Source organism: Rhinolophus sinicus, linkage group LG06 (genome assembly GCF_036562045.2).
Source record: "Rhinolophus sinicus isolate RSC01 linkage group LG06, ASM3656204v1, whole genome shotgun sequence".
In the NCBI taxonomy this organism is placed as follows: Eukaryota; Metazoa; Chordata; class Mammalia; order Chiroptera; family Rhinolophidae; genus Rhinolophus; species Rhinolophus sinicus.
The window spans coordinates 82,603,396-82,627,185 of NC_133756.1; the positions used below are offsets into that span (position 1 = coordinate 82,603,396).

Consider the following 23,790-nt stretch of genomic DNA (forward strand, 5'->3'; position numbering starts at 1 on the left):
AGCAGCCAGCCCGCCGGCTGACGTCAGGAGAAACTGACACAGATTTAAAGGGCCAGGTTCCGTATTGGGCCTTAAAGGGGCTGCATTCTCCCGCTGGAAGCCTTCAACTCCTATCCCTCTACTGCCTCCTCTTTCATTATCCTGCCCCGCTCTGGAAGCTCACTTTAGAATAGACGGATGTTTCCGTGAAGGATCTCCCAGTGTCGGATTCTTGTTAACAAATTCTTCTCTCTGCTCAAACTTAGGGATGGGATTCCCCCCCCCCCCCCCCCCGACTCCCATGCCTACTGCCATTATCACTAACATCCTCCACCCCTGGGCCATTTTTGTTTTCTCCTGGGATCTTAAGAAACGAAGAATTAGGAAACAGCATGGTCACACTGCCGCCCTGCCGGTGGAGGGATAGCTGACGCTGAACTGCAAATAGAACCCTTGTGAATTCTCACTTCCCCTTGCAGCGGCCACACAGCTTCAGAGAGGCCTTAAAGATTGCCGGGCTTTCTCCTCTTCTCTCAGAGGCAGCTACAAAGCTCATGAACGATAGTGATTTTCAGTGTAAATTGGTGAAAACTTTTCTACAAATTATTTTGTCACTGTTTCAAAAGCTTTAAGAGCTTTATACTCTTTGACCCAGTAATTCCGCCTCTAGGACTCTGTCCTAGGGAAATACAGATAAAACTATGTAGGCAGCTGTCCTTATCACTGTGGTATTTATAATATAAAGCATAAAGAAAACAGCTTAAATGTCCATAATGAGGAAGTGGTTAAATGCACTATTATCACAAAGCCATCAAAGATGATGCTTAAGACTTTAAGGGACATGTAAGCAGAGAATTCACAACGTCACACTACATAAATACTATGGTTTCCAATTACATAGACATGTATTTAAAAAGTTGAAAAAAATCATAAAAATTTAGCAATGATTATCTTTGAATTACATACAGGTGGCTTTCAAAATAACGTATCATTTTCCTTTAACTCCAAAAGTATAAAAAAGTACCCCCCAAAAGAAAAAAACAATTGCTGTATTGTGGGTGGTTTTTCATTTTTTATACCTTTTAAAAATTTATAAATTCAAAAAAAATTTATAAATTTTATACAATGAACATGAATTTCTTTTACAAACTAGATATTGTACAAGACAAGCTAGATATGTTTAAAGAAAAAGAAATGTACTATGTCCACCTCCATCAGACACCCGAATGAAGCCACCTGGGCCAGTGGCTTGTCAAAGTTCTCTCTCACAAGATTCCAGCAGTCTCAGCTGCTGCCCATGCCTCATTACCTGGGCATTGTTTCAATGAGAACTCTTTCACTATGACCAATTATTTTATTCATTTCTGCAATAAATATCGAATGGGCACCTACTATGTGCCAGGTACTGCTCTATTTATACTGGGCAAATGGTGAGTGGGAGAATTAGACCTGGCCCCTGTCCCAGCATTCATACTTGAGGATGAAGACCAGAGGCAAGCTGCAGGGGCTCGAGAACCGTAGAAAGATCAAAAGAGAACAAAGAGAACCTTAGCAGACTCCTGAGCAAACCCCTCATTTTACAGATAGGTGGAGTGAAAGCCAGAAAAGGTCAGCTCATGAATAGCTCACTAGACTCAAGTCTCCTGAGCTTTGGTCCAGTCTCCTGAGCTTCTTTCCAGCACATCTAGACAAACCTGAATTGGAGGACCCTCAGGATAACAGGAGGTGCCCAATTTAGAGAGTCAATGTAGGATTTCCATGTTACAACTGGACTTTACTTTCTCCCTCATCATGACCCTCCTCATCTTGCCAGTAAATCTGGAACTCTAAGAAATACTCACACCCTGAGTTTGAGCTCCCCACTTAACCTGATGTTAAGTAACTGGTCTACCATGTGCCAGGAACTTTCCTGGGAGTTGTGAGAGACACAAGTTGAGGCTCACAGAGTCTGCTATAGGCTGGTTGGTGCTGTGACTGTATTGAATAAGTCCAGGCTGGGGATGAGGAGTCCAGGGAGAAGTATTCCAAGTCTAGCTCTTAGGCTTTGGGGCAAAATGTGCCTCTAGGCCTGTTTAAAATGCACATCCAGACACTACTTACAGTTACTGAATCACAGTCTCTGAGGGATGGAGCCCAGGAATCTGTATTTTAGCAAGTACTCCAGAAGTTTGCTATGGATAATGAATTTTGAGAACCATTGCTTTGGGGCCAACAACTATGAACTATCAATATTTGTTTGCTCCCTTTCTCCTGGCAACTCTTGGGAGAAATCTATTCAAATAAACCCAGAAGGGATCCTTCCCTTTTGCAAGGTCTCAAGGGCTTAACCTTTGACTCCTCAACACCATGAGTGTTCAGACAGGATAGGAGGGCAGCAGCTGTTCTCAGGTCCTTTCCTCAGCTTTGCTGCCTCACGCCCCAGGGAGGGAAGGACAACTCAGTTGTGAATAGGCCCCTTTCTTAGGTCTGGCAGCCCTGAGAGGAGAGAAGGACTTTTTGTTGTTGGCAGCAGTCAGCATAAAAGAAGAGCAGTGCTGGGTCTCAAAGCCAGACTCCTGAGTGCAAAGAGATGTCAAGGTCTCAGGGCTGCCCCCTCAGCCCTCTGCACAAGCTACTGCATTCTCCCTGCATTTTATTATATAAAAATCCCAACCCAGCCTTGGTGATGAAGGGGGCAGGGTAGGGTCACAAGGCTCAGATGACTTCCTTCTATTCCCTGTGGGCCACCCTTCAGAGCCTGAGTACAGAAAGGACCTAGGAAATGGGACCCTTCAGCAGGGAGCTGACAAGGTTCCCAGCATTCCATGGTTCCAACTCCTTTTTAAGCTGTGGGATTTTTGAGATTTGGAGCAAGAGGACAAGAAGGAAGCTTCCACTGGCTCAGAGGTATTGTTAAAATGACCTTAATACTGCACCAAGAGCAGGATACTGTAAGAGTCACAGTAAATGGATGAGCTGAGTCCCATCAGGTAATTTAGAAACCTGGGGGTAAGGAAGTGGTCATGTCTGTGGGTGGGGGGCAGAATCAAATCAGACTTTAGAATTAAGTAATGCTGTAACTTCAACCCAGAAAAAAAGGTTGCAAAACCAACCCTTCTGAAGGAAATGAAGTTTCCTGTTTTCATTGTGACCATAAAAAGGGTTATCTACTTGGAGCTCAAATAGAATTGTCCTGGACATAGGCAGCCCCGGCAGCAAGAGCACAGCACTTCTTTCTATCACGCCAAGTTGTTTTTTCTCAAGGCTGCCCTTGTGTCTGATTCTCTCTCCTTCAAGGACTGTGAAAACTGGATGCATATAGATTGGGAATCAGCTAAAGATACATTTACTCTGTCATTCTGGGAATAAGGTCTGTAGGTCTAAAGCCCTGCATTGTGCATCTTAGGCAAATTAAACTTTCTGAGCCTTCAGGACCCACGTCTCACTTCCATTGTCCTTCTAAATGCCTCACAGCTGAGCTGGGCTTGGGCTTGGCTACATTCATCGATCTGAAATGTCTAAAGAGTAGGAGGGGAGTCAAGAGAGAGCAGCTTTGACTAAGTGAGCAGGACTTTCTGCCAGAGATAGATCAGCCACTTTCCATTTCCTAATCCTGGACTTTCACCATTTACACTGGGAAATGTGCGCAATACATTCAAGCCGTGGGTCTGCTTCCCTGTGGCCATGTGATGGAAACATCAGAGCTTTCCAGGAAACGAGCCTGGTCATCAGGTTGCTGAAAACAAGCAGATAAATAATTGATTACTCAAATCTGTGTCTCTAAAGATCACTGATAAAAATGAGCCAGCCATCCTTCTATTTCAAGCAAGCCTGAGTCTCGGCTGAGAAACCAGAAGATGCGACCGAAGAGCCTTTGACTCCTCGCTGGCTGTATCTAAAGATCATGTGCTGCTACCCAGTCCTTATTCCAAGTTGTTCTCAATAATAGAAAGGGGCCCCCCCACACACACTTCGGCTCAGATACAGGCCACATCCGGTAGCTTCTCGTGTTACTTCACTGGTCCTTGGAGCCTTCACAAAGGTGATTTTCTCTCGCAATACCTTTGTTCCTCTGAACTAGTCTAGCGTTTTCTTATAGCTTCATTTTTCCTATAAAAATTATCTTTATTAATTCCATCTAGCTCTAATCAAACAATTCCAGAAAACGTCTGAAAAAATTTTGTAATAGGTATGTACTGCATCTTTGTTTTTGTTGTTCTTAAGCGAATTTTGTTTGCCCTTGCTCATCACAAGCAACAATGTTTATTGTTTCTCACAAGCAGCAGCATGGTACTACTGCAAGAACAGGAATTGTAGTCAAGATTTGTATTCCACTTTAAATTCTGACAGTTCCTGGCTAGTAGACCATGAACAAATCACTCAATCTCCTGTTCATTCATTCCTTCATTTATTTGGTGCTTAGTTTGTACTAGTTACCAAGTTAGGTCCTGGGAACACAAAGATACTTAAACACATTTTCTGTTTTTACAGAATTCATAATCTAGCAATGTAGACAAATAGGTAAGCATACAGGACAGAATAAGTGCAATGATAAAAGGTTTACACAGGATATCATGGGAACTCAAGAGATGGGAGACCTTGTGCAGACCAGAGCTGGAAATAGAAATCAGAAAACACTCCCTGAGGGGTTCTTAAAAGATAAGTAGGAGCAGGAACATATTCCAGGGGCAGGGACATTCCAGAAGAGTTGGGGGTCTCAACTTGGGGCCAAGGCATAGACTCAAAATTCAATGCTATTGTCAGGAAAGTTCAAAGTAAGGGGTGTGTGGATATGAACTGAAGAGGGCCAGGTCATGGAGAGGACTGGATGTTACATTTAGCTCTTTGAATTATTAGATTATCAGTGAGCATACAGCAGTGCACTGATGTGTCCTGAGTTCTTTACAGGTGTGCTGCCAAAGCTTGATCAGTGTGGAAAACGATATGTACTTTTATATAGTTTTTTGATATGCATTTTATTAGTTTCAGGTGCACAAGACAAAGCAAAACTTAGACGTTTATCATTTATATCCCTCACACTGTGTGAACCCCCCTCCTCCCATCCACTATCCCTCTGTACGTTCCCCAAATTATGATATGCATTTTTTGATGTGACGATTTAAGCTAAAAAAAGTCAGCAAATAAGCAAAAGGCAAGAGGTATAGCATAAAATCAGGCCAAAGAAAGACCATGTGTTTAACAAAACATTTCAGATCTTTACTTCACGGCTATGTAACAATATGTAGCTGAATTAAGATTTCACCCTTGCCATGGCTGGAGAAAAGTAGATGGATTCTCCTTGCCAGTTTTCCCCGCACTAGATGCCATGAGGGAACTTCCCCTTCTGCCACACTACTCTCTCTTCTACTTCTCCTGAGCCATAGAAGACGTTCACATGGCATGGTTTGGAGTCAAAGCCTCAGGCCCAGACTGCTTTCACAGCTGCTTTGTGAACTAAGGTGAAACTGCAAGCAGCTGACAACAGCCTCTGGGGTAGGGGTGGGATGGGGAGGAACTTGGTGTGATTAGATATGGGGGTAGAGCAACTGGAAAAACAAAAACACCTTGGATTAATATCTCCAAATTCTAACCTCTTCTAGGAGTAACCCATTTTAATCCAATAGCCTCACTGTGGTGAAGAGTGAAGTGAATGTTACAAAAACCATAGAAACTTCTAGCTGCTCAAGAACATTCTATTGGCATAGCAATAGCTGGAATTATTGCTGGGGTGGCTGGTGGTATTAGTCATCAGGATAGGCCCTGATGGCCAGTTGAGTAACTGACGCTTGTTCTAGTCACATAGCTCTCTGAAGAAGCTGTACTGGGGCAGGCTGTTTAGCTTGGGGAGGCAAGAGAGATAAATGAGAACCTTCCGTGCTCCTGTCCTGATTCTGTAGTCACATTGTTAAAGACTGATAGCACTCATTCAGTTCGGTTGAGGTGGTCCACATGTCATCTGGACTAAACTATCTGCAAAACCATTCTAGACCCATGTAAGAGTGGACTTCAAGTGAGGCGGCTGCGTTCTGAAGGTCTGATGTGAACCCTCCTTCAATGTTTTCATCAGCTAACTGTGGCCCCACTCCCAACCCTCAGCATATGGAAGCTGGCAACATTTATTTTGACTGTACTTACACTTTCCTGTTTCCTTTTATATTTTAAGCCTTATCTACCCAAGTAGTATCCTCCGGTCAATCTGAACGTATTGACATGTTAATACAGTTGCCTGGCAGTCTTTGAACTCCTTCATGCGTACCACCAAAACTTCTTTCTCCATAACACCATAATCTAATTCCACTGCTGGTTTTTTTTTGTTTTGTTTTGTTTTTTAAAGATTTTTTTGGGGAAGGGGAACAGGACTTTATTGGGGAACAGTGTGTACTTCCAGGCCTTTTTTTTTTTTTTCCAAGTCAAGTTGTTGTCCTTTCAATCTTAGTTGTGGAGGGTGCCATTCAGCTTCAAGTTGTTGTCCTTTCCGTCTTAGTTGTGGAGGGCGCAGCTCAGCTCCAGCTCCAGTTGCCGTTTTCTAGTTGCAGGGGCCACAGCCCACCATCCATTGCGGGAGTAGAACCGGCAACCTTGTGGTTGAGAGGACGCATTCCAACGGAGCCATCCGGGAGCTCAGTGGCAGCTCAGCTCAAGGTGCTGTGCTCAATCTTAGTTGCAGGGGGCAGAGCCCACCATTCCTTGCGGGACTCAAGGGATTGAACTGGCAACCTTGTGGTTGACAGACCACTGGCCCATGTGGGAATCGAACCGGCAGCCTTCGGAGTTAGGAGCATGGAGCTCTAACCACCTGAGCCACCAGGCCAGCCCTCCACTGCTGGTTTTAAGGTGGGAAACAATTTGGCCAGGTAATGCACTTGAAAGAAATTCTAATTCCATGGCCACATGGAGGATGAAAATGAAAAGTGTATCGACTGCAGAAAGACTGAAGGAAACTGCTGCCTTGGTCCAGGCAAGAAGAGTCATTTTATCCCCAGGGGGCTTTCTAGTGAAAGGAAACTAGTGAGGTGTCTGTCATGAACTCAGTAAACCAGAATCTAGAGGTAAAACAATATCCGAGGTTGAATGAGTAGTGGCAAGGCGAAGGACTTTGAAGTGACGTAAATCTGCGTTCAGATCCCAGCTCACCCATTTAAATTACAACTCACTTTGAAAAAGATACAAAACCTCCCTAGGCCTCTCAGCCAACAGTAAAATGGAGATGCACCTACATAAAATGTTTAGGTGGCTAATGGACGGGAAATATTAAGCTGAGGCTTTTCTTCCTAGACGGCACGGGAACTCAGAAGAGTCCAATCAATTTAAAGCACTTAAGTTCATGATGGGAACAGTAGATATTCCAAAGTGTAAAAATCTAGTGATTATTAATGAGAAATGGAGAAACAGTGGAAATTGGGGCATTTAATGTGAATAAATTCTAAAGACTGAAATTAGGAAAATGAGTCAAAAGGTCAATTTAATGGTTTAAGGGCTAATTCTGTTTGTAACTGCTAGATATTCTTAACCAATCTGAAATATTTCCTTTGACAATTTTCCCATTTATCTGCTTAGGATTCCTTATATCAGCTCATCCCACCCTACCATCCTACACTCCTGAGATTAAATGATGAGGGTCAGCTTGATACATTCAGTTCCACAGAACAGGAGCAGGATGATCTAAGTATCCAATTTGCTTGTGATAAGGTAGGGAAAAAACCACCCTTTCTTTTCTACATTGAATTTACACTATGATAAAGGAGGCAGAAAGCAAATTTGAGTGAAATGTTTACATTTATATTGAAATATGCACTAAAACAGAATGAGATCTACTAGTTAATGAAACTTTGCCAAAGCACAATCACAAACTTCCATGGGGGAGGGAGGGTCCCATCAGCTAGCAGCAGTGATCCCCAAGCAGGAACACCAAGGAGAAGCCTGGGAGACCCCACTCCAAAAAGCCTCCTTTCGAGAGACCCCCAACTCACTTCTCCCACATGCACCCACAGAGATTTAGGAGCATGGACATGCTCCACATTTTCAAATATTTTTAGTTTCTGCTTCACCGCAATAAATATAAAATTGGCAATGCTCATACACCACAGCACAAACAGCATTTCAGGCTTTAGCATACACCTGTAAACAGTGACTAGGTTAAAAAAAAATGAAAAAGAAAGCTGGAATTTTAACAACAAGAGAGAATTCTTAAGAGCAGGGCATAAGCTACTCAAGATTTGTTTTGCTGGGTTAAGGTTTTTGACAAAAGATTTAGGTTGAGGCAGATACCCTCAACAGTCCAAATAGACCCAAGATAGTAGCCAGAGCACTGCCCATGGCAGTCTATTGTGGGCAGCAAAACAACAGGCCCTACGTCACCCCTGGCAGTGCATCTTCCACCTGCCACATTCCAGATGTGACCACAGAAATCTTTATAGTGCCATCACCAGCTGCCACCTAGTGTAGCAGAAATGGGGGGGGGGGGGGCAAAGGAATTAAAATTTGCTGGGAAAGGAACAGAATACCTCTGCTAGCTGCCTGGAAAGTTGGCCCCTTAATCACAATGACAACTAGGACATTTCACTTGGACAATGCATTCAATTTATATATACGTATGTATATACATAAATCCAAAGATTAAGCATTAAGTTCTGCCACTGTAGCAAACTGGGATGTTAATCAAAGAAAAAAAAAGATGAACATTTTTTGCCTACAGCAGTGTAAAGAAAATTGGCAACTAAGGAAAGCAGACTCAATATCTGAACATCAGCAATGGGGCAGACTTTTACTTAAAAGGACAGTGGTTCAAATACTATTGCTGGATAGCTCTGGTAGAAAATGTAGTAACATCTGAGGTTTATACATATAAGCAAAGGAGCTGAGGTCAATTCACAAAGCAATATTAATCCTTAGTTAAGGGAAGCTCAAAGCCTGTGCTGCCGAAATAACCTAATTGGTGTTTGGACCATACTCCCACCCTCTGACAAACAGAAGATCTGGATAGGAACCTGTCTTTTTACATACAAAATCGTGGCTTCATTAATTCCTCTCCTAGGAACTATAACTCAGCTAACGGGACAAAAAAAATCTGTCTTGAAATATTCAAGAACCTGGGCTACTAAAAATAAAAAGGAAATTTTAATACAGTAAAAAGTTAGTAAACATGTATTTTCTGTTGTTAATGAAGACATGATACATTTTTAAAAAGTATGTATTTTTGGTTAAAAGACAAAAAACAAAAACAAAAATAATTCCTAAAAAGAGGCTTAACAAGAAAACAAATCCACCCAGGTTCTATCCCTCTTAATGAGAAGAGGCTCTCAGCACGAGTCAGCAACCCCCTCCAACACACAAAAAGCACTGCTGTTGGCCTTGCGAGCAAAACATAAGACATATGCCTTAGTTATTAAACTTGAACGTTAAGCAGACTTATTACAGAGCACATCTGGATGGGTTACTTCAATACCCACCTGGTCCAGTTGAAAACACTTTGTTTGCAGATCCAGTTTGTACATATTTCATAGGTATATTGAACAATAAACCATCTATTGTCCCTTATTTTTAAATGGCAGTTCTTGTAGCTCAAACCATTAAGATTATAAAGAGCTGTCTTCCAGAAATTTTCAGATGAAGACACATTAAGGAGAAATCTTGGAAATTAAACAAACCTAGTTCTTTTTTACTAACTGGTGGGATTGAGCAGAATGTCTTATCCTGAAGAGCAGCTTCACTTGTTTCCCCATAAGAAAAGGCCAAATTTTTCTAGACTGATATAATTTAAAAACTAAGCCAATAAAAAAATAAAATATACACCTTAAGATACTAGAAAACTTGAAATAATGTCAGGGCTTATGGAATGGGAAATAAGAGTTCTGATTTTTTCCCCCCAAAAAAGGAATCTGTAACAGGTTTTAAAGGCAAAACAAAATAAAGCAGACTCTGAATGTGGCTAGCACTACAGACTCTAGAGCACACAACATCACACAAGAATGAATCACACATCAGTAATAACATGAGAGTAACTGGCTGGAGACTTACACTTCCAGCAACAGAGCTCCTCGGTCAAAAATGTGTTAAAAGCTTGTAATGTCAACAAGGACCAAAAAAAAAATAGGGCGGAAAGGCTGCATGCATGGGTCTATTATAGACATGATATTCAGCAGCATAAAAATAATACCCTCCATAGAGACCCCCAAATGGGGCAAAACCGATTTTTCACTGCTAAGCCTGGGAAAGACTAAGAGAGTGGAACAAATTCACTTGTAACTATAGCATCTCCCACATTTGAATGACAAGTATGTCCAATCTGATGCTGTATGTTAAAACACTGAGAATACATATAAGTAAAGCAAAATAAAAACAAAAGGCTACATTAACAACCTTCAAACCTTGGGAAAAAACAACAGCAACATGTTTTAAAGCAAAGTAGGTGTGATTCTGATCATTATTATATACGACATAATCCATAGAAAGGCCAAGAAAAGAATCTTCATTTTGTTCAGTACTTAGGCTTGATGTTGTCCTAGGAAAAACAGTGATACTTCAACGAATGTCACACATAGAACTAAAAAGTCCCCTTCTGGTTTCAAATGAATTTAAACAACAATCTTCCTTGGCTAATTTTTCTCCTGTGTCAAACAAAACCTTCTATGTACAGAACCAATTTAAATCCCTCCTCCCCTTCAAACACTAGATATGAACATCCAGGAACATTCTACAATGCAAAGTGCCTTAAGAAAGAGAAGGATTCTGTAGTGCCAGTGACATAACTGATCTGAGGGAGCTGGGATGCTATTAACACTGATGGGAGCCAGTCAGGCAATGGTGGTTTGTTTCTCCTCAGGTGTTTCCTCCAACAACTGCATGATCAGTTCATGTAGGGGTTTGCATATCTTTGCGTAGCCCCCTCCTGTAAGATGCAAAAAATCAAACATGTCGTGGCAGGAGATGGCACCGTCCGAGTGCACGAAGCCCCCATCTATATCCAGGAGCTGAACATTGGCAAGCTTCGGTAGGGAAGCCTTGAGAAGTTGGTTCACCTTGGCATTCTTTTGCCTCAAAGGATTGGGCTTCTCACCTCGAGGTAACAAACCCTGGGGAAGAGCAGAGAACATAAGATGAGAAGCCACTTGCATTTCTCTACTTACGTATTTGTGATTTCAGGCACTCCCAGAACACCCACCCCATTTGGCGCTTTTTACACCTTTGATTTCTGGAACACTGGACTAGATTGTTTTTAGTAAAAGTTCTCTGACCATTCCTTCTAATCATGAGTTCCTCTTCCTCCTCTTGTCCCTGAATTGTTGGTGCTCGTCAGGGTCTTCTCCTTGGTCCACGGCTCTTCCTCCTCTAAACACCAGCCCAGATCTAGTCCTGAAGCTTCAGAACTACATACTGAGTATGGGCTACAGAACCAAACCTGAATGTTCCTGAGGCACTCCCAACTTAACATGTCCAAAAGCCATTCATCATCTTCCCCCTTCTCCTTCAACTCTGCTCTGTCTACATTCTATCAACTGGTCATTCCAACATCCCGAGTCGCTCATTCCATATATTCTAGCTATCATTAAATCACTCAGCTTTTGCATCCTATTTTTCTATTCCACTTTTTTCTCCATTCTGATGATATACACTACTATGGCTAGGGAACTTATCACACCAGTCACCTCAATTAATGTAATATCTCCTATCTTCCTACTTCCAATGTTATCTTCCCTTCACATTCTTAACATAGTCGCTAGAATAATCTAGCTCAAATACACAGCTTTTTATTAATGCCACATGGAACCTACAATACTGCACATAAGAAACAGAGCTCAAATAAATGCTGTCTTGATGAATCAAGACACATAACATTTGGTATGTAAAAACAGAGATGTGTACTAAGTTCATTTAAAAAAATTTTTTAAACTTTTCTATTTATTTTAAGTGTGTTTTTCCAGGACCCATCAGCTCCAAGTCAAGTAGTTGTTTCAAGCTAGTTGTGGAGGGCGCAGCTCACAGTGGCCCATGCGGGAATCGAACCAGCAACCTACGAGCACTGCGCTCTAACCAACTGAGCTAACCGGCCATCCCTTAACTTTCATTCTTACTTTTCAGGTAAATCAGATGTAGATAAAAGCCTGGTCTCATATGGTAAGAGCAAGGTTTTAACATCTCAAACTAGAAATGGCCTTTACAGACAATCAAACCTATTATTATAATAAAATGATTCAGATATCCTGATGTTTTAGTTGATTTATAGCTGATGTCACATACTCAGTTATAGTTATTTAGGCCAAAATTTTGCCATCCATTTCTGCTACAGAGTATGGGTAGGAGGTCTTATTTCACAAAAATAGATTTTCTGTGGATATTCTATTTTAAAAAATGTATGTTTTTATGCCCAAAGTACTTGTTTTAAATTTTTTCAGCAAAATATTGGGGCCTTGATTATAATTTATTGTGATTGTTTAGTCCCAAAAGAGAATTATGACTCCTTCTATCCTTGTTAAGTGCCTCAAAAATGTCCCAGATGAGGTTACCTTAAACCCTAGCTTACATGACTGTGACAAGTATAAAGCTCTACACCTCACAGTTAACAAAGAGCAGCCCTCAGTGCTGACACAGCAGTCTGGGTGAGCTAGAATGAGCAATCAGGAAGAATGGCCAGTGAGCAATACATACAGAGGGTGCCAAAAAAAATGTATACACATTTTAAGAAAGGAAAAAAATGTACTAAAATTTAGTACAATGAATGACACTAGTATTTGATTAACGCCATCTTTTGAGCAAACATACTACACATTGCTACACAATTCAACTTTGAAAACTAATACATAGATAGCATTTCTTAAAATGTGTATACGTTTTTTTGGTACCCCCGGTATTTCGTTCTGACTTTCAAAGAATGCCACAGTGTCAAAGCCGTAAAGAATGATTAAGCCGCAGGAACAGGGCACCACACCTATTGGGATTTTCTTTCTCTCTCTTCTTTTTTTTTTTTAAAGATTTTATTGCGGATGGGGAACAGGACTTTATTGGGGAACAGTGTGTACTTCCAGGGCGTTTTTTCCAAGTCAAGTTGTTGTCCTTTCAATCTTAGTTGTGGAGGGTGCCGTTCAGATTCAAGTTGTTGTCCTTTCAGTCTTAGTTGTGGAGGGCGCAGCTCAGCTCCAGGTCCAGTTGCCGTTGCTAGTTGCAGGGGGCGCAGCCCACCATCCCTTGCGGGACTCGAAGAGTTGAACTGGCAACCTTGTGGTTGACAGCTCACTGGCCCATGTGGGAATCGAACCAGCAGCCTTCGGCATTAGGAGCATGGAGCTCCAATGGCTTGAGCCACCAGACCAGCCCCAGGATTTTCAAGCAAGGATGAGAAAGCAACTTATGTATTCGCATGTATTTTCCTAAATATATGAGTACCAAAGGTATGCCATATGATTTCCCCCTATAATGATTAGTAATTGCTAAAATATTATGTTGAGAAAAGAAAAATATTATGCTCCTAATCCCTTTACCATTTAACAACTATTTTAATTGTTGCCTTTCTAATTGCATACTTTAGAATAATTCTAAATAAAATATACATACTGTTTGGTATTGCAGTTTTTCACTCACATACATCATCAATCGTTTTCACCCAGTTCTCATAATTGTCCTATGATCAGTGCTATTACAGTCAATGACTTGTGCAAATCATTTCCCCCTTGGGTTGATTATTTAGGTCATTGCCAATGGTTGAGTGTAGGTAGAACCACTGTATGTCAAATTTAAAAGTGTAGATGAAACAAAGAATATTTATGGAGGATTTATTCAGCAACTTTCAAGCAACACATCTGTCCTAAGCAACTACTGTGCACCAGGCACTGTACTGCAGAGGTGAACTCTTAACCACAATGTAATCCTTTCTGGAATAAGGCAAGATATAAACAAGTAAATTAAATTAAATTAAATACCATATTTAAAAAAAAATGACGTGGCTCCTCAGTATCTATAAGGTAAAATCCAAGCTCCTAACATGGCATTCAAATTTCCACATGACCCAGCTGTGGCCTCTTTCTCCTCACCATCCCAGTCTCAAACTTTATTCAGTGACAACCCTAAAATTCTTCTAGCACTTTTGTTCACTAACCCAACGAACACATATATGTATAAGCCTTTGATCATTTTCTGTTTTTCCTCTGTAATGCCTTCTCTTCCTTCCTATCCTCATTTGTCTGGAGACCAACTAATTCTTTAAAAGTAAACTCAGATATCAAATATACCCTGGTCTCCCTTCCTCCCATTCAGCATACGGTATAATAATTCTCTCTTGAGGCTGCTGTGTCCATCCACTAGACTGAGCTCCTTGAGAGGGACTATGCCTTTTTATTTTTGTATACACAAGGACCTAGGATAGTTAGTAGCTTCTGCACAGTAATTTTCACGTTTGTGGAGTAAATTACTACCTTCTTAACACTAATTAAAGAACTGAACACATATCAGATTTTGCTAAAACACATTTTTAATTGGACTAAGAATATCTACAGGTAAACATTTACACTGAAATAGACGGCTGTTTATCTCTGAGATAATGAAGACTCAGCGCTTTAACTCTACAAAGGATAGCAATTTTTGTTACGGGTAAGACTATAATGTACTCATTTTCTTGGTGACAGAATCTCTGATGTATTAGAGAATTTAGAGATTCTAATAAATATACCACCTTTAACATATTAACAGTGGAACAGAACAACGTATCTAAGCTAATCCAAACTGAGATCTAATAAAAAGAGACACAAGACTAGGACAAGTCTCTTATGAAGTTTTAAAAATTATCAGAAGACAGTAAAATAAATAAATAAATAAGGCCACCTGAGACAACAAAGAGGATTTCCACTTTTAAACAAGGATGAGCAGATGAAAGATGACCCCACAGCTGGTCTGGGAAATGAGACCAGTAAGGTAATGGGATATATCAGAGAGTAGTGTCTCAGGAGTAGCATAAACTGCTTCCACCTAAAGATTCTTTATACTAATGAAGGATCATATTTCTAAAAGATTCCTCAGCTGACCTAATGGCATCCAGGTCTCCACCCACCCAAGATTACATACCAATACAATGATTTTGGCCTGTGGCTGCCTTGTGTTGATAAGTTGTACAATGGCCTCGATTCCACCTGCTACTTCTTCTGCCGTATTTTCATGGTTGTTTGTTCCTACCCAGACAACAATGACCTATAATTTAGGAAAGGAAAAAAGGGGGGGGGGGGAGATAAATACCCAGGAATAAAGGAGATTCTCAAATGGTACTGGACAACTTCAACTGAGCAGCCACCGTAAAACATTGATTCATGCCTCATATGTATCAGGATATACTCCAAGAAGATTAATACTTAAGTGGTAAAACTGTACTAGAAGGAAATAAGAGAATTCTTTTACCATTGTGGAGTTGGTAGCTAATCTCTTAAAATCCAAAATTATACAAAAAAGATAATAAATTCAATGTATAAAAATAAAACCTGCATGTCAAAATAATTAAAGTGAAATCTAAGAAACCTGGGGGAAAATGTTTGCTACCCATATCAAAAAGTCTCCCTCACTAGAAGTACCTTCTAGAAAAAAAATAACAAAAGTACCCAAGGTTGTGTAATGGGTATAAATACACTGTTGCACTCAACAAAAAGAGTCACTAGGGTGGAGGCTGGATACATTTTTAACAGGTTTTTTCTTTTAAAAAATTACGTTTACAAAATGGCTATCATCTAGAGACATACATTTTGCTATGACTGAACAAAGTAACTTTCCATCCTGTCACAAAAGAGAGGAACATGGATGTGTTTTTCTGTTGCAAAGGCAAAGAATAAAATATAACTAAAGCAACTGTTACCAGTGGCTCAGTTTTGTCTTTTTCTTTGTTTGGGATTGAAAAATAAAATTATATTCAGGACGTCTATAATGTGATAAGATAGTCGGTACATATTTATTGCGAACCTTTGTTCACATCTGCTTCAAATTTTCTTCAGAAGAACTTGGAGGTTTTGATTACCAAATTTGTTTATATGGTTAAATAGATCCAAAATTACTTCCTGAAGTGGATCATGGCCCACCTCTGCGCAGTTTCCCCCTCATACTGCCTCAGGTTCACAGAACAGCGTACCTCATTAGCATCACATCTCTTCCTACAGCTGAAGAAGACAAGTATAACAACTACAAATACCACCTAAGCAAGCAGTACACTGATATCTTAATTACATGTGTATTTGGAATGTTCTTAAGCAGTGACAATATTATTTATCTTAAAAGGGGCACGAAGCAAAGAACAATAATGAAATAAGCTTTAAAGAGGCAATTTTTTAAAAATATCAGTTTCAGACAATTTAACTATCTGAAAAAGACTCAAGATTAATGATATTTTTTAAAAAATAAGCTGCATTTTACCTTAGGTTTAATGTTCTCCAGTTCTCCATTCTTTAGTCTCCACAAAACATGTCTTGTTGTATCTCCCCCAATTCCAAAATTCAGTGCATGGAGTGGGGAAAAAAGCTCTCGCCATATCTAAAAAGAGAAACACTTGATTTACTTAAGCTAAAATTAATGGGAAATGAAAATCTCTCAATTGCAATGTGTTGTAAGACATCTGAAATAACACTTTCCATTTCCTGTATTCAAACATAACACTGCAAAATGGTGTGCTACTCACAATTTGAAGGGCTTTGAAGATGCCATTGTATAACTCAGCTCTTCATGAAGCATTATGTCTCAAGAACTGAGTTGCAACTCAACCTGATGCCCCTTAAGACGTAGTAACATTTATAATTAAGTTGCCAACTCAATAAACTCTTCTTTCCCTTTATTCAACCATTTAAAGGAATACGGTGAAGTAGAAACACGAGATGAAGAAATTTAGGGTGCTGGAGCCAAAAAGAAATAAAACTATCTTTCCTTTTAAATTTCCCTTGGAAGAATGCCTAAATTTAGAAAAAGATTTGGAACAGCTCACTACTAAAATATATAAAACAAGAAAATCGTAAAACACAAATAGTAAGAATTCAAAATTATGACTAGGACAAATATAATGTGAAGCTTCTCGGAAGCCAAGGCAAAAAAAGGTTTAGTTATAAACAATGGTAATTTTTTAAATCTCATCATGCTTAATGGCACAAAGTATTCCATTACGTAGGTCTGATTTCCCTTATACTCTGAATTAGAGCTTCTCTAAAGTATCATGCCTACGCCTATAGGTTCAGCTCAGAACAAAAGTCTGCTAGTGATGAATATCACATCTACATTAGCAGGCAAGAGCCGCCCCCACCATCCCTTCCTTCCATCTTTACCTCATATTGCTGCATTAACTGCACCATGGAGTCCCCCACAAACAGTACATCAGGTTCTTTGTCCTTACAGTCGAGGACAAATCTGTTGTGCTGGTTTGAAGAAGAAGGAAAAATTAGAAACTGGCATTTCTTTCCCTGTGACACTTCTTGGCCTAGCCAGAACAGTTGTCCAACTAGTTATTCTGTTGTTAAACATTCTATTTGGTCTGTCCCTAAAGTTGCTTCCTCTTGATTTGCAATTAAAGCTAGAACTTTTTTCCCTCCCTTACCATATGATCAATTCTAGGATGCTCAAGAAAACTGGAATTTTACTGAAACCAGAAGAGAAAAATACATTTAACATGTTTTTTTAAAAACGTATCTTTTCCTCAAACTTTTAAAAGGAAAATTTCAGATATACATACAGAAAAGTTGAAGTGATACAATGAACACCTGTACATCCTCCATCTATAGTCAACAATAACATTTTCCCATATTTGCTTTATCTTTGTGTGTGTCTGTTGAACCATTTGCAGGTAAGCTACAAACATTGTGAGTCTTCGCCCTTAAACATTTCAGTATGCATCTCCTAAGTGTAAGGACAGTCTCCTGTAAAGCCACAAAACTACTATTACATGTAAGAAAATGAACGATAATCCCATAATACCTAATATTTAATCCACATTCAATCTTTCCATTTGTTCCAAGAGTTGGAGAAAGTATTATATCTGTTTCTTCTATCCAATCAAGAAGTATGTATTTTATTTGGACGTTTTTAATACGCCTTTGAAAATGTCTGTTAACTCCAAATGCGAGACACTGGCAAACTAGGACCCCAGCCTTTCTCAGTCTAATCCAAGTTCAGAAGCAGTAGTGACTTAGTCCGGGAATGCTTCTCTTTGCTCTAAAGGCACAAGACACTTTCTAAAATGGATTTCACCTGTCAATGCTAAAGGACATAGTTTAAATTTTTATATTCATTCCAGCAACAAATATACACGATGCTTTCTTTAGGCAACAGGTCTCTAAACCAGTCCTATAGAAAGGTCCAAATGCTGTTTCTTTTTCTCAAACTATATTCAATTATGCTCCCCTAGGAATTAAGGTTGAGTTACTACTTATCTGCTGATAATACCAATGGCAGATGACACTATGGTGCGACTGAGATAATCATCTGCTATAGGTGAAAATACAAAAATATTTCTGGAAATAATTTGACAATTTGTTGAAACAGTTCCTCTCTTAAGGTGACGGGATTTGGATAGCTTTTTCTTTATTCTCATGTCCATGTCTTGTGTAAATAAATTTTTTTAAAAATTACTATTGTTTCAATAAGTAATTTTAAACTGAAGGGGTAAGATGAGCAAGAATAAAACTTCAGCTAGCAAGCAGGCGCACTTTTACATCACTCTCGACTGTGTGCACTATGTATAACACCAACTACCTTTCAATACGTAAAATAGCTCGTGTTTATACAATGTCCTGGAATTTAGGCTCTGTTATTCCAACAGGTCTAATATTCTACTTTTTTTTTTTTTTTAAGTATAAGAGTAGTTGCAGGGAAGTTTGGAAAACATGCAAAAGATCAAAACAAAACCCCTATAATTCTACCATCTTAACTCAGTAACTACCGTGTTTTCCCGAAAATAAGACCTAGATGGACCATAAGCTCTAATGTGTCTTTTGGAGCAAAAATTAATATAAGACCCGGTATTATATTATATTATATTATATTATATTATACCCGGTCTTATAATAAAATTAGACTGGGTCTTATATTAATTTTTACTCCAAAAGATGCATTAGAGCTGATGGTCCGGCTAGGTCTTATTTTCAGGGAAACATGGTACTTCCTTCTGGCAGTGGTTTGAAGACAGAAAAACCTATGTTCAAATCTAGCTTGTCTACTTTTTAGTCCAGTGACCTTAAGCAAGTACATAATCTTAGTCTTTTTTCCCACAAGTGCTGGCAACTATGTTTTAGAGCTGTGAAGATGAGAGTTCTATGAAAGGGGCCCAGTTTTTGGCTGGCACCCAGTAGGTTCTCAATAAAGAGGAGCCACTGTAACTGCACTTAACATTACACTAGAAGTATTTTTCTACTATGTTTCCCTGAAAAAAAGACCTAGCCAGACTATCAGCTCTAATGTGCCTTTTGGAGCAAAAATTAATATAAGACCCGGTCTTATTTTAATATAAGACTGGGAATATAATATAATATAAATATAAATATAATAAATATAATTTAATTAATATAATACAGTGGTACCTCGGTTTTCAAACGAAATCTATTCCAGAAGACCATTCGAGTTCTGAATCGTTCGAAAACAGCCGACAGCTCGGCCTCAGGATCTTGCACTCAGCGGAAGCCACGTGACATGTTTGACTTCCGAGGCGTGTTCGAAAACTGAAGCATTTACTTCCAGGTTTACGGCGTTCGTAAACCAAAATGTTCCTCAACGGAGACATTCGAAAACTGAGGTACTGATGTACTGGGTGTTATATTAATTTTTGCTCCAAAAGACGCATTAGAGCTGATGATCCGGCTAGGTCTTATTTTCCGGGAAACAGGGTATGTACTTGGAGCTATATGATTTTCAGAACCATAATTTTTAATGGCCACATAATATCCTACTGAATGCATCCACTGACATACCCATTTTTTTTTTAGCTCCTTTTCCTACTGATAGACTTACCAGTCGCCTCCTATTTACTATGATGAAGAAGTTTACACACATTTTTTACATTTGGGGAATTCTTAAGTCAAAGGAGATTAGTATTTTCATGGATCTTGGATATATTTCCAAATTCTTAACAAAAGGGCTACATCTATCCTGACTCCAGTAACGTATCGGAACTAGTTTTACCACACTCGCACCTGCACTGGATATTAGTATTTTTCTCTCCCTCCTTTCTCTTCTCATTGTTTAAATCTGTACTTTTTGTAAACAAAAAGTCAAACACTTCCTGTCATGTTTATTGAGATACTTACCTAGTGGTATCTTAAGGATATTTTTATTGATAACATAACAAAAAACATCAATGCTTCATCTTTAATATTTACTGCTGGTATTTTCCTGCCCTAAGCCTTCTTTTTCTGCCCTAAGCTTCTTTTTCTGGTTAATGTTTTGATATGATTTATACTAAATTTATCTATAGTCAAGTCTTTCAATGTCACCCTTAAAAACCTTTTATTATGGAAAATATCAAACATACAAAAAGAAAAGAGAACACAAGAACCTCCATCATCAGCTACAGCAACCATCTTATTGCCACTATTATTTCAGTCATTCCCCAAACTACTGTGCCACCCATCCTCAGACTATTTTGAAGATAACTGAGGATACAGCATTTTATACATAAATATTTTAGTATGTACCTCTTAAAAGTTTACAAAAACGACCACAATACCAATTTTACTTCTCCAAATTAATAGTAATTCTTAAATATCAACAAATAACCAGTGTTCAATGTCATAAAATTTTTTTTTTTAGTTTTTTTAAAAAATCAGAATCCAAACGATTTGTTTCTTAAGTCACTTTTAATCTACAAGTTCCCCCTCCGTCTGTCACCATCTCCCAACCTTACTCTCTAAGAAATGTGATTGCTGACCTATAGAACCTCCTATAGTCTGGATTTTGTTCTTTGCATTCTTGTGGTGGTGGTGAACGTGTGTTCCAGGTATTTCCTGATATGTGGTAGTCTACATTAGGGTTTGATATTTTGGCAATACTTCATGGGTAAATCACTTCAATACTTGTTTTAATCACGGTTTTTTTCTTTTGATGTTTCAAAATAACTTTAGATTTACTGAAGAGTTGCAAATATAGTAGAGTATTCCCACATACCCATCACTCAGTTTCCTACAATGTTAACATCTTACATAAGCGTGGTACGTTTGTCAAAACTAAAAAATTAAGATTGGCAAATATTATCAACTAAAGCAGACTTTATTCAGGTCTCACCAATTTTTCCACTAATGTCTGTTTCCTATTTCCAGAACCAATCCAGGTATCACATCACATTTAGTCTACATGTCTCCTTAGTCTCTTAATACAGGACAGTTTCTTGGTCTTTCCTTGTCTTTCATGACTTTGACATGTTGTGGTCAGGTGTTTTGCAGAATGTCCCTCAATTTGGGTTTGTCTAATGTTTTCTCATGAGTAGCCTGAAGTTATGGGGTTTTTTTCTGAAGACTATCACAGAGGTGATGGCCCACGTTGTATCCTATCGGGGGGGACATGACACCAACATGACTTATTTCTGGTGATGTCAACATCAATCACTTGGTTAAGGTGGTGTGTGACATTTCTGCACAACAAAGTTACTATTTTTCTTTCCATACTCTATTTGTTAGAAGTGAGACACTAAATCCAGCCCACACTAAAGGTGGGGGTGAGGGGAAATTAAGTTCCACCTCCTGGAGAGAAGGGTATTAAAAGATAAGTGGTCATATATTAAAACCACCAAAGACATTTATAGGGCAATACTTTGAGGCAAATATACTGTTTGTCTTTAAAGTTGTGTCCACTAATTTTAGTATTCATCAATGGATACTGCCTACAGTAATTATTACTATGGTGTTCTAATCATGATTTTCTTTTCCCTCCTTCCTTCTACATTAATTAAAATTATTCTGTAAAGATTTGGCCTGTCTCCCCTACTTATTTATTTATCCAATCATTTATAGCAAAATGCATTAATGATTTATTTTATTGTTATAAACCAATAATATTGTCATTTATTAAGTTGCTCAAATTTTCCAGCTTTGCACTTTGGGTATTCTTTCAGATTGGCTCCAAGCAGTCAGTCAGTATCTTCGATGAGCTAAGCCAGTATCACATGTCTTCTGTGAAGCACTGAGGACATCACTTTATTGATATTACTGCCAAAAATGCATATTTTAAATCTTGATTATGAGGGAAAAGATAAAGTCAAATTGAGGGACTCTACAAAATGAATGGCCTATACTGTTCCAAACTGTCAATGTCATGAAAAACAAAGTCTAAGACATGTTTCAGATTATAGGAGAATACAGAGATATGACAAATAAATGCAATGTGTGATTCTAGACTGGGAATAAAATTAATATAAAGAACATTATTAGGACAACTGGAGAAGTATGAATGTAGTTTCTGAATTAGTAACAGTATAATATCAAGGTTAAATTGCCTGAATAACAATACTATAGTTATGTAAGAAAATGTCATTGTACTTAGAAAACACTGAAATATTCAGAGGTGAAGGGGCATGATGACTGCAACTTCCTCTCAAATGGTTCAGAAAAAAAAAGTATTTGAAACGTATGCAAACAGGTATAAACACAATAATTAGGCAGATGTGGTAAAATATTAAGAACTGGCAAGTCTCAATAAAGGATATAGGGAGTTCTTTCTAAAATTTCCGGAATGTTTCAGGTATAAAACAAATAAGTCATGGGGATATAATGCACAGCATAGGGAATATAGTCAATAATATTGTGATAGCGTGGTAGTGTCAGATGGTTGCCGGACTTACGGTGATCACTTCTTTAGGTATATAGACGTTGAATAATGTGGTATACACCCGAATAATACTGTATGTTAGCTATATTTTAATAAAAACCTTTTAAACAATTTCAAAGGCTTAAAAAATACTGTAGAGACATTGTTATCTTCAAAAATTAACAGAGGGCAATTACCATGCTTTCAAACTATTCTTCAGTTCCAATGTCAGATAGTGACTAGGCCTGATATTTCTTTTTCTTTCTTTTTTTAAAATTTCTTTTATTGGGGAATATTGGGGAACAGTGTGTTTTTTCCAGGGCCCATAAGCTCCAATTCGTTGTCCTTCAATCTAGTTGTGGAGGACGCAGCTCAGCTCCAAGTCCAGTCTCTGTTTTCAATCTTTAGTTGCAGGGGGCACAGCCCACCATCCCATGTGGGAATTGAACTGGCAACCTTGTTAAGAGCTCGCGTTCTAACCAACTGAGCCATCCACCTGCCCCAGGCATGGTATTTCTAACATTAGAGTTTTATTTACAATAATAAATTCTTGTTGACCAATAAAAATACTCCTTTGCTCAAAAGTCTCTCAAAAATTGAAGAGACTCATCTCATGTGAATAACACACATGCACTTCCTTTTACCTGAGACATCCATCTGTCATCTCCTTGAATATCTTCTGCTGCATGTGGAATGGCTGCTGGGTTTGAGTCTCCTTGGCTCATTCTACACCTGAGGAAAAAAATGTCTATGTCATGTTTCATTTATTAACAGGAATGTTTATTTGTTACCACTTAAATACTGTATGTCAGGTTTTAAATAATAATTTAAGTTGCATTGTGGTCTTGCCCAGAAACAAAATGGACTTGATTTTCAGCAGAGATGAGTTCCAGGATACAAATGCTTAAGTCTCATAAATACCTAGCATCACTAAACTTCCAGACAGGGTTGAATATCATTTAGGAACAGTGCATTTTATTTTAAAAATCTACTCCAAGTATATACTTTACATCTATATTAAATTTTCACAATTACATATTACTGTATTACTGTAACTTCCAAATGACACAAGGAATCAGACACTTACAGTTCAATGAA

The 23,790-nt window shown here is 38.8% G+C and overlaps 1 protein-coding gene across 1 annotated transcript; it reads right to left on the minus strand.

Moving 5' to 3' along the window:
* Nucleotides 1–7,715: 7,715 nt before the first annotated feature.
* PAFAH1B2 (platelet activating factor acetylhydrolase 1b catalytic subunit 2) lies at nt 7,716–23,431 on the minus strand. Its single transcript, XM_019713627.2, has 5 exons — nt 23,337–23,431; nt 17,232–17,321; nt 16,336–16,452; nt 15,010–15,132; nt 7,716–11,030 (listed from the first exon to the last, which is right to left on the minus strand). Exons 1-5 carry the CDS (start codon nt 23,415–23,417, stop codon nt 10,752–10,754), a joined length of 690 nt encoding a protein of 229 aa, XP_019569186.1. The 5' UTR covers nt 23,418–23,431; the 3' UTR covers nt 7,716–10,751.
* Between the last annotated feature and the right edge of the window lie 359 nt (nt 23,432–23,790).

Coding starts and splice junctions, on each gene's coding strand:
- PAFAH1B2 (XM_019713627.2), bottom strand. CDS start 23,417: ATGAGCCAAGGAGACTCAAACCCAGCAGCCATTCCACATGCAGCAGAA. Junction 16,453..17,231: donor AGTTAATGCAGCAATATGAG/GTAAAGATGGAA, acceptor TTCTCTTTTTAG/ATATGGCGAGAGCTTTTTTC. Junction 11,031..15,009: donor AGGCCAAAATCATTGTATTG/GTATGTAATCTT, acceptor GCTCTTCCCCAG/GGTTTGTTACCTCGAGGTGA.